The 11,731-nt window shown below is 44.6% G+C and overlaps 1 protein-coding gene across 1 annotated transcript; it reads right to left on the bottom strand.

Moving 5' to 3' along the window:
* Positions 1–1,096: 1,096 nt before the first annotated feature.
* On the bottom strand, positions 1,097–8,080 carry LOC137348644 (probable G-protein coupled receptor 139). The gene is made up of 2 exons (XM_068013911.1): positions 8,011–8,080; positions 1,097–1,998 (listed from the first exon to the last, which is right to left on the bottom strand). The coding sequence occupies exons 1-2, from the start codon at positions 8,078–8,080 to the stop codon at positions 1,097–1,099; spliced, it is 972 nt and encodes a 323-aa protein (XP_067870012.1).
* Between the last annotated feature and the right edge of the window lie 3,651 nt (positions 8,081–11,731).

Raw genomic sequence — 11,731 nt, 5'->3', positions numbered from 1 at the left:
TGCCAATATTCATTTCATAAAACTAAGTCTAAAACTGCACCCTCTGTTGTTGGACTTGCTAGATACTGGCCAAAAAGTTCTCCTGAATACAGCTCAAGAATTCTGCTCCCTCAATTCCTTTCACACTAAAACTATCCCAGTTAATATTGGGGTGATTAAAATCCCCTACTATTACTGCCCTATTCTTGCACTTCACAGAGATTTCTGCTCTTCTATCTCCCTCTGACTGTTTGTGGGTCTATAGTACACTCCTAGAAGTGTGATTGCCTCTTTTTTGTTCCTCAGCTCATGCATATGGCCTCATTTACTGAGCCTTTCAACATATCATCCCTCCTCACAGCTGTAATAGCTTCCTTGACCAAAATTTTCACTCCCCCTCCTTTCTTATTCCCCTCCCTATTGCGTCTGAAAACCTTGTAACCAGGAACGTTGAGCTGTCATTCCTATCCCTCCTTAAGCCATGTTTCTGTAATAGCTATGATATCATACCGTCACGGGTCTATCTGTGCCCTCAGCTAATCTATTTTATTTGCTATACTCCTTGCATTGAAGTAGATACCCTTGAGCACTGCCAAACTTTTTTTTTATTTTCCAACCCTCGTTTCCTCTGTCTTTCAGACTCATCCATTAATTTTCCACCTTCCATTTTAATTTCTGATTTTGCCCCAACTGAGTCTACCCTTAGGTCCCCACCCCCCTGTCAAACTAGTTTAAACCCTTCCCAACGGCACTTACAAAACGTCCCGCAAGGAGCTCTGTCCTGGCTCTGTTCAGGTGCAACCCGTCCGGCCTGTACAGGTCACATCTCCCCCAGAGCCGGTCCCAATGTCCCAGGAATTGGAAGCCTGCACCATCTTTCTAGCCACGCATTCATCTGTCTTATCCTTCTATTTCTACACTCACTTGTGCGTGGCACTGGGAGTAATCGGAGATCACTACTTTTGAGGTCCTGCTTGCTAATTTCTTACCTAGCACCCTAAATTCTGACTGCAAGACCACATCCCTCTTTCGACCTATGTCGTTGGTTCCGATGTGGATCGTGATTGCTGACTTTCTATGAGACTTTATAAGAGTAATACAAAGGTTTCTTTGTTTTTCATCGTTTTAGGCAACGAGTCAGGGTGTCAAATGGAAGCAACAGCGCAATTTTCAGCTCCTCTCGGAACTTTTTCTGTGTGACTGCGTAGATAAAGACGTTGGTGCAGGAGCTGAGGAGCTGGAGCATGTTGGTTGTTTCTTGAAGGATGAACTGTGGGTCATTGAAATCCAGGCCGGTGAAGTAGGACTCAGCCATAACACGCACATAGAGGAAATGCCCGACGTAGGTGACCCACAGGAGGAGGAAGCTGAGCGAGATAGCAAAGAGCAGGATAATGGACCTCTTGCGGTTGTCCATCTCCGGGTCCCCGGATTTCTCGGCTCCTCGAAGCCTCCTGCGGGCTCTGCTGGCCACTACGATATGCCTTACAGTCAGGGCGTTGAGCAGCAGAATGAGGAGGAACGGGAGAAAGGGGGTTAAGATGCGGTCCAGCCAGTCGTATGCCTGCCAGGCAGGCCAGGTGTAATAGGTGGACTTGATATCGCAGAACCATGGCACCCCGTCCAGGCTGTACAAGGGTTGGTAGGTGAAGTAGAAAGGGACGTTCTTGACGCAGCTCAGGGTACAGACCAATCCTATGACCAGCGACGCTGTTTTCTCAGTGCAGTATCTGCTCTTCAGGCCCTGGCAGCAAATGGCTACGAAACGGTCGATGGTGAACGCAACTGTCAGCCAGACAGAACCGTCCCGGGTGGCATAGACCAGCACGGTGCTAACAGCGCACCCGGGGGTGGTGGACAGGATGCTCTCCCGAAAGTAGATGCCACCGATCCGGTTGAGGATGACGGCGGTGACGATTACCAGGAAATCGGTGACCACTACTGCCACCAGGTAGTAGGTGATGCACCGGGAGAGTCCACACCGTCCCCGGGAAAGGATCACGATCGCCACAAAGTTGGCTATGAGAGAGAGAGAGAGAGAGAGAGAGAGCGTTATCACCGATCAGACTCCAAACACCAGCTTCTATCTCAGCCAAGCTGTTGCTGAAACCATCCTCATCTGTGCGTTAGTCACATCCAGACTCCCAACTATTCCAAATCCATTGCTGATTGTTCGACATTCAATGGACGAGCAGAACCAGCTTGAATCAAACATTCGTGAATGCAGAAGTTATTGCCTTCGGTCTCCGGCACAAACGCCACTCCCTGGCAACTGAGTCCATCCTTGCCGGCGGCCACCGTCTGAGGCTCAACATACTTTAAAATCTCGGCGTTTTGTTTCACCCTGAGCTGAGCTTCCAACCCCCCATCCTCCCGATATTGGTCGTTAGCACCGACATTACATTCTTCCGCCACTGTAATATCATCCATATCCGACCCTGCCTTAGCTTACCTTCTGCTGAAACCCTCATCCATACCTTTGTTGGAACCAAAGAAACAATAGAACTATAGAAAAGTTACGGCACAGCAAGAGACCATTCAGCCCATCATGTCTGCGCTGTCTGAAAGAAACTGGCCGCCCAATCTAATCCCACTTCCAGCACCTGGTCCGTAGCCTTGCAGGTTACAGAACTTCAGGTGCAGGTCCAGATCCATTTTAAAAGACTTGACAGTTTCTGCCTCCACCACTGTTCCTGGCAAAGAATTCCAGACACCCACCACCCTCTGGGTGATAAAGCTTTTCCTTATGTGCCCTCTAACTCTGTACTAATCACTTTAATCTGTGCGCCCCCCCCCCCGTCAATTAAACTCTCGGCTAGGGGAAACAGGTCCTTCCTGTGCATTCTGTCGCGACACCTCATAATTTTGTACACCTCAATTAAGTCACCCCGCAGCCTCCTCTGTTCTAAGGAAAACAACACCAGCCCAATCATTTCTCATAGCTGCCCTGGCAAATTTCTTGTAAAGCTCTGTTGTAATCTTTCCAGAGCAATTATGTTCTTCATGTAGTGTGGTGACCAGAACTGTACGCAATACTCCAGATGTGGCCTAACCAGCGTTTTATACTGTTCCAGCATTACATCACTGCTTTTGTATTCTATATCTCGGCCAATAAAAGAAAGCATTTCATAGGCCTTCTTCACCACTTTTTCCATCAATACTGCCAAGTTCAGGGACCTGTGGACATGCACTCCAAGGTCTATCAATTCTTCTACCCCTCCAAATATCCTTCCTTTTGCTGTGTATTCTCTTGCTTTCTTTGCCCTTCCCAAATTCATTACCTCACACTTTTCTGGATTGAATTATGTTGCCACTTTTCCGCCCACTCAACCATTGATATCATTCTGGAATCCACAGCTTGCCTCTTCGCTATCAACTACACGGCCAATTTTTGTGTCATCTTCAAATTCCCCAATCATAACTCCCACATGTATGTCTAAATCATTAATATGTACCACAAACAGCAAGAGACGCAACACTGAGCCCTGTGGAACGCAACTGGAAACGGCTTTCCATTCGCAAAATCTTCCATTGACAATTACCCTTTGTTTTCTACCCCTGAGCCAATTTTGGATTCAACCCATCCGATTCCCCTGTATCCCGTGGGCTTTTGCTTTACTGACCAGTCTGCTATGTGGGATCTTGTCAAATGCCTTTCTAAAATCTATGTAGGCCACATCCACTGCACCTCCCTCATCAATCTTCCTGGTTACTTCATCAAAAAATTCAATTATGTTAGTTAGACACGACCTTTCCTCGACAAATCCATGCTGAATATCCCTGATTAATCCATCTGCATCATCCCTTTCCTTTGCGAAGACAGCGACAAGTACTCATTAAGAACCCTGCCCACATCTTCTCCATTCACCCATAAGTTATCTTGTACAACTTTGATAGGCCCTACCATTTCCTTAGTTATCCTCTTGCTCTTAATGTACTGATAAAGCATCTTTGGGTTTTACGTGATTTAACCTGCCAATATTTTTTCATGTCTTCTCTTTGTTTTCCTAATTTCCTTTTTTACTTCACCCCTGCACTTTCTGTACTCTTCTCGGCTTTCTGAAGTGTTTTTGTGGCTGTCATAAGATTTATTTTTCTGTTTTATCTTACCCTTATGCTTCTGGATAGCCAGGGGCCTCCAGATTTGGCAGCATCACCCTTTTCTTTGTCCGGACATGTCTACACTGTGCCCATAGAATCTCGCGTTTGAATGACTCCCACCGGTTTGACACTAATTTTCCGTCAACTATCCAGTCCACTTCCGCCAGATCACCACTCAGCTTCGTAGAATTTGCCCTCGCTCAATTTAAAACTTTTACTCCTGTTTTAACTTGGTCCTTTTCCATGATAATGCTAAAACTAACTGTGTTATGGTAATTATCTCCAAAATGGTCACCCACTGCTACTTTATCCACTTGCCCAGATTCATTTCTTAAGACTAAATCTAGAATTGCGCCCTCTTTCGTTGGGCTTGTTACGTGCTGGCTAAAAATGTTCTCTTGAACACAGTTCAAGAATTTTGTGCCCTCTGTGCCCTTCACACGCTTTGTCTCCTAGTTGATATTGGGGTAGTTGAAATCCCCAACTATTTTTGCCCTATTGTTTTTGCACTCAGAAATGTGCCTACGCATTTGTTCTTCAATTTGCCTTTCACTATTTGGGGTCTATAATACACCCCTAGTAGTGTGCCTGCCCCTTTTGCATTTCTGAGCTCAACCCATACGGCTTCCTTTGATTAGATTAGAGATACAGCACTGAAACAGGCCCTTCGGCCCACCGAGTCTGTGCCGAACATCAACCACCCATTTATACTAATCCTACACTAATCCCATATTCCTACCAAACATCCCCACCTGTCTCTATATTTCCCTACCACCTACCTATACTAGTGACAATTTATAATGGCCAATTTACCTATCAACCTGCAAGTCTTTTGGCTTGTGGGAGGAAACCGGAGCACCCGGGAGAAAACCCACGCAGACACAGGGAGAACTTGCAAACTCGATGATGATTCATTTAGCATATAATCTCTCCTCACAGCTGATTCTTTAACCAATAATGATGCACCCCCTCTTTTTATCTCTCTCTCTCTCTCTATCCTACCTAAAAACTCTATATCCAGGGATGTTGAGTTGCCATTTTACCCCTCTTTAAGCCAAGTTTCCGTTATAGCAGTGATATTATGCTGCCATGGTCTATCTGTGCCCTCAGCTCATCGGCTTTATTTGCTATACTCCTTGCATTTAAATAAATACATTTTAACACTGTCAAATTCCTCTGCTGTACACTTTTTAACCGTTGCTTCTTCTGTCTTTCAGAGTCACTCACTAATGTTCTGACTCCCGTTCCATGCTCTAAATTTGTCCTATCTGCATGTGCCCTGAGGTTACCATCTCGCTGCCAATCTAGTTTAAACCTTCCCCAACACCATCAGCAAACCTTCCTGCAAGGATATTTGTCCCGATCCTGGTCAGGTGTAGAGCGTCGAACTTGTACCTGTTCCATCTTCCCCACAACTGGTTCCAGTACCCCAGAAGCCCTCCCTGTTGCACAATTTCTCCAGCCACGCATTCATCTGGTGTATTCTCCTATTTCTATACTCACCAACACGTGCCTTGGGGGTAATCCAGAGATTACTACCTTTGAGGTCCTGCTTGCTAATCTCTTTCCTAACTCCCTAAACTCAGCCTGCAGTACCTCATCCCATTTTCTACCTGTGCCGTTGGTATCAATGTGGACCACGACCTCTGTTTGTGCACCATCCAGAGTGTTCTGTAGCCGCTCGGTGATATCCATGACCCTTGCACCAGGGAGGCCACATACCATCCTGGAATCACGTGTACGACAACAGAAACGTTTGCCTGTTCCCCTAACTATAGAATCCAATCCTGCTATTGCTCTCCTGTATTTTCTCCTCCCTCCATGCACAGCTGAGCCACCCATGGTGCTCTGGTCATGACTGTCGCTGAACTCTCCACAGGAAGCCCCTCTCCCATCGGTACTCAGAACTGAATACTGATTAGAAAGTAGAATGCTCTCCTGCAGTACCTGCTTTGTCCTACTTGTCTGTCTGGTAGCCATCCAGTCCCTCTCTACCGGCGCTCTCTTAAGCTGTTGGATGACCAGCTCCTGAAAAGCGCTATCCTCGTGAATGCACCTCAGCTACTCCTCGAGTTCCAAGATTGAGTTTTTGCATTTGGTGGCACATTCTATACAGTTGTCCAGGACATGGGTAGGGTCCTGGAGTTCCTGCATGTCACAGGATATGCATTCGACGGGTGTGAGCAGCCCTGCCATGCCTCGAGTTATTTATTTACTGCACTAAGATTTGAGGTTAAATAAGCATTTACCGACTAGCTCCTTGTTTGGCCTTTATTCCAAGGGTGGCGTGCCGGTGGCCTGCTCAAATGCAAGTCCTCTGCTCTTTTTCTCCACGCAGAGAGATGAGTATGACAAGGGAAGAGGATATACGAGATGGCTTCACGTAGCTTTCCTCAGATCGGAACGGGAAATGAACCCACACTATTGACGTTCTTCTGAACCACACACTAGCCATCTAAGGTACCCGCACCCCATTCCAAGAGTAATGGAGCATAAAAGTGTGAAAATCTTGTTGCAGCTGTACAGGGTGTTGGTGAGGCGACGCCTCAAGTACTGCATTCAGTTTTGGTCTCCTTTTTGAAGGGGGGATATACTTGCATTAGAGGCAGTTCAGAGAAGGTTCATTGGGTTGACACGTGGGTTCGAGGTGTTGTCTTACAAAGAAAGGTTGAGCAATTTGGGCATTTACTCAATGGAGTTTAGAAGAATGAGACATGCTCTTATTGAAGAATATACGGTTCTGAAGGGCTTGACAGGACAGGTACTGCGTAGATGTTTACCCTGGTGGGGGAATTTAGAACAAGTGGGCACAGTTTCACAATTAGGCGTTTCCCATTTAAGACGGGAATTATGAGGAACTTCTACTCTCAGAGGGTCGGTAATCTTTGGAATTCTGTACCCCAGAGAGCAGTGGAGGCTGGGTCATTAAATACATTCAAGGCTGAGTTAAAGAGATTTTGGATGTGCAACGGACTAAAGGGTTATGGGTGGTAGGCAGGAAAGTGGAGTTGAAGCCACAATCAGATCAGCCATGACCTTATCGAATGGGCAGAAGGCTCGAAAGGTCGAATGGCCTACTCCTGCTCCTATTTTATATGCACTTATGCCGAGGCCCTTATCTCTGGAATTCGCTCCCTAAACCTCTCCACATCTGTTTCCTTCTTTACAATGCTGCTGAAAATCTACCTTTCGACTACTTTTTGTCCATCTGCCCTGGTATCTCCTTATGCATTTCGGTATCAAATGTTTTTTGTGAAGTACCGTCAACACATGGACTGCAGCAGTTGAAGAAAAATAAATATGCCTCCTTATTCCTATGACCACATGAAAAATGGGAACTACCCAATGGGAACTCTCTATACTGTCACTACAACATCCTTCCAGATGTGACACTGCAGATTCGTGTAATCATTGAAAGTACTTTAAATCACAATGCATCTCATTATTGCACTGTAATAATTCATTGTAACATACTGTAATTAAAGAAATGCACGAGAATACATTTTACTGCACTATGATAAACTATTATTCTACGCTATGTTAAAACGATTATATTCTACTACGTTGGAATAAAGTCGAATGCTCAACAATGTAACAGAATAGTGTCCATGCATCATATGTTATGGTACATATTTCTGCGAACTAATAAACGATCATTCTGCATATGCACACCATAATACATTGAATAATATATTTCAATGCTCCATAATGCAATTGCAAGTAATGCACTATAATTTACTATAGTCAATTTACTAAAGTATAATATAATATCATGCAATCTATAGAGATATATATAATCCCAATTGAAGTCCCTTACACTCATACAGTGCTGAATATCAGAAAACGTCAACCCGATCCTGCAAGGGATGAGACAAAAGTAGTGGAGATATACAGAAAATAAAAAATAAAAAATTGGTATTTATAACTTACCCGGGACACCAATAACAGCGAGAACTGGATAGTAAATGGCATAAACGGGGCCATTCGCTGGTCCATGCATTGTATTTCAGAAGGTATGGGAATTCTCCAAGCTATACACCTTAGCTTAGCTCTGCCATACGTTCAAAGATCCCTCATTTATACTGGGTGAGAGTCTCCAGAGGGACATTTAAGTTGTCACATTCAGCTTAGTTACAGTTAGGTGAACAAACAGATTAAGTCATGATTTCATTTGTAACATTGTCATAGAGTCATAGAGTTATACAGCACCGAATCAGACCCTTTGGCCCATCGTGTCTGTGCTGGCCATCAAGCAACTATTCCGGTCCCATTTTCGAGCACTTGGCTCTGTGGCGTTTCAAGTGCTGTGGCGTTTCAAGTGCTCATCTAAATACTTCTTAAATGTTGTGAGGGTTCCTGCCTCTACCACCCATTCAAGCAGTGTATTCCAGATTCCAACCACCCTCTGGGTGACATTTGTTTTCCTCAAACCCCCTCTAAACCTCCTTCCCCTTACCTTAAATCTATGCCCCCTGGCTATTGACCCCTCCACTCAGGGAAAAGTCTCTTCCTATCTATCCTATCAATGTCCCTCATAATTTTGTATATCTCAATCATGTCTCCCCTCAGCCTTCTCTGTTCTAAGGAAAACAACCCTAGCCTTTTCAGTCTCTCTTCATAGCTGAAATGCTCCAGCCCAGGCAACATCCTGGTGAATCTCCTCTGCACCCTCTCCAGTGCAATCACATCCTTCTTATAGTGTGGTGCCCAGAACTGTACACAGTACTCCAGCTGTGGCCTAACTAGCGTTTTATACAGCTCCATCATAACCTCCCTGCTCTAATATTCTATGCCTCGGCTAATAAAGGCAAGTATCCCAATTGCCTTCCTAACCACCTTATCTATCTGTGCAGCTGCCTTCAATGATCTATGGACAAGTACACGAAGGTCCCTCTGACCTTCTGTACTTCCTAGGGTCTTACTATCCATTGTATATTCCCTTGCCTTTTCACTTTTCCTGTTTATTAGAGATCGATCAATATATTTATAAATAGAGACTTTGAGCGGAACAGAAAGGGATGTTAAACTCCAGAAAGCTTGTTGTAGTAGGATAGTGCTGGAGCCTATCCTTGCTCAGTTTCACATATATTGCACAGAGTAAAAGGATTACTAACATGTTGCTTCTCACTCAACTTCAGTTTGAGGTCTCAGTAAGAGCCCCGTTATAAGTGCTCAAGTAAGTCTCCAGTTAACACCCTCCACCTGCAGATAATTAAACACTGATGCACAATTAACAGGACGACAAAGCGAGAAAAAGGTAGAATTACTTGCAGAGACTCACGGGGAAAGTGAGCGAGACAGGGAAAGAGACACACAGATAGAGACAGTGAAGGAAAGAGTTTGCAGAGGGGCAGCAGTAATTGCTGCACAAGTAGCAATGATTGGTGCACAGTTGACCTTAGTCTGAGACCAGCCAATCCTATCTTTTGGAAACGCCCTCAGTCATCCATCAAGTGATGCCTGCCTCTGATCTGAGCTTACCCTTTAATATCAGACTAGAAAGGTCAATATGTTGAAAATATTTTGTTATATTCTGTCGAAATCTAATCCAGATACCATGTGTTCCCCATGTTCCTTACTGATGATAATGGTCGTACTGCCTGGTGAGTCTATGTTTCAATAATCAGTGTATGTTTTACGAGTTATTTCTACTCTAAAATATTTTACAAATTTTGCGTTTATGTTTCAGGAACGAATGGCAAAGATTCAGCGTCCCAATATCCGCCTGAATTAACGGTTCAGGAAGGACAGACCGTAATAATGAACTGTAATTATTCGGCAGCATACGGTGGCTCAACTCGCTTCTGGTACATTCAATATCCCGAGGAAGCTCCCAGATATTTACTGAAAAGATATAGCTCGGGAGATAAGTTTCCAGATTTCCCAGACTGTTTCTCTGCTGATTTGGACAAAGACAAGAAAACGGTAACTTTAAAAGTTGCCGGGGTTCTTGTCTCTGACTGTGCCGTGCATCACTGTGTGCTGAGCCCTATATTGTTGCAGGAGCACAGTCTGTCCATGCAAACACCGGCAAAGGACCCTCACTTCCTTTCACGGAATTTGATCTGTGATATGGCTTGTGATAATAGAACGGACAACAGCTACAAAGGTAGGAATATGTAGTAGGTAGAAGCACAGAAGTAAATGTACAGTCATCTTCTCTTCACTTCCTGTCTCAATGATCCCTTCCTCCTTTGTTGCAAGTGTTCATACCATGTAAACAAATCTCAACTCTGTGAATTCTGTCGGCGAGTGGAAAACGCGAAGTGTTTTTCGGCTACTAACATGTTTGTGATGGTGAATTTGGCATCTCGATGATGAGATCATTGGACACGAGCGTTATTGTAGTTGCCACTAGAGGGCAGCGGGAGGCTGTGTTCACTTGATTTCAGTGTTGGAAGAGTTACAGGCTGAGAACATCACAGAATCGTTACAGTGCAGAAGGAGGCCGTTCGGCCCATTGTGACCGCACCGGCTCTCTGAAAGAGCATCTCCCTCAGTTCCATTACCCTGCCTTCTCCCCATAACCCTGCACATTCTTCCTTTTTATAGAACTGTCTAATTCCCCTTTGAATCCTTCAATTGAACCTGCCTTCACCACGTTCTCAGGCAGCGCATTCCAGACCTTAACCACTCACTGCGTGATTTTTTAAAAACTCATGTCACTTCAGCTTCTCTTACCAAATACTTTAAATCTCTGCCGTCTCGTTCTCGATCCTTTCTCCGGTGGGAACTGTTTCTCTCTATCTACTCTGTCCAGACCCCTCATGATTTTGAATACTTCTATTAAATCACCTTCTCTTATCCAAGGAAATCAGTCCTAACTTCTCCAATCTATCTTCATAATTGGAATTCTACATCCCTGGAACCAGTCTCGTGAATCTTTTCTGTACTCTCTCCAATGTCCTCACGTCTTTCCTCAAGTGTGGCGCCCTGAATTGGACTCAATACTCCAACTAAGGCGGAACTAATGAATTATGCAAGTTCAACATAACTTCCTTTCTCTTGTACTCTATGCCCCTATTAATACAGCCCAGGATACTGTACGCTTTATTAACCGCTCTCTCAACCTGTCTTGCCACCTTCAAGGATGTAAGCACATATACACCTAGGTCCCTGTGCTTCTGCACCCCCTTTAGAATTGTACCCTTTATTCTATATTGCCTGTCCATGTTATTCCAACTAAAATTTATCACTTCACATTTCTCTGCATTGAACTTCATCTGCCACCTGTCTGCCCATTCCACCAACTTGTCTATGTCCTTTTGAAGTTCGACACTATCCTCCTCGCAGTTCACAATGCTTCCAAGTTTCGTATTATCTGCAAACTTTGAAATTGCACCCTGTACACCAAGGTCTCGGTCATTAACATATATCAGGAAAAGCAAGGGTCCCAACACTGATCCCTGGGGAACTCCACTACAAACCTTCCTCCAGCCCGAAAAATCCATTAACCACTACTCTTTGTTTCCTGTCACTCAGCCAATTTTCTTTCCATGTTGCTACCGTCCCTTTTATTCCACGAGCTGCAAGTTTGCTCACATGTCTGTTGTGTGGCACTGTATCAGACATATTTTGCAAGTCTATGTACACTACATCAACAGCATTGCCCTCATCAACCCTCTCTGTTTCCTCCTCAAAATACTCCATC

Source organism: Heterodontus francisci, chromosome 34 (assembly GCF_036365525.1).
Source record: "Heterodontus francisci isolate sHetFra1 chromosome 34, sHetFra1.hap1, whole genome shotgun sequence".
NCBI classification, from domain to species: Eukaryota; Metazoa; Chordata; class Chondrichthyes; order Heterodontiformes; family Heterodontidae; genus Heterodontus; species Heterodontus francisci.
This window is presented reverse-complemented; position numbering and strand designations above follow the sequence as displayed.

Bases quoted from the DNA above. Each gene is read 5' to 3' on its own strand.
- LOC137348644 (XM_068013911.1), bottom strand. From the start codon at position 8,080: ATGCATGGACCAGCGAATGGCCCCGTTTATGCCATTTACTATCCAGTT. The intron at 1,999-8,010 runs GTAAGTTATAAA...TCTCTCTCATAG, and splicing joins CGCTGTTATTGGTGTCCCGG to CCAACTTTGTGGCGATCGTG.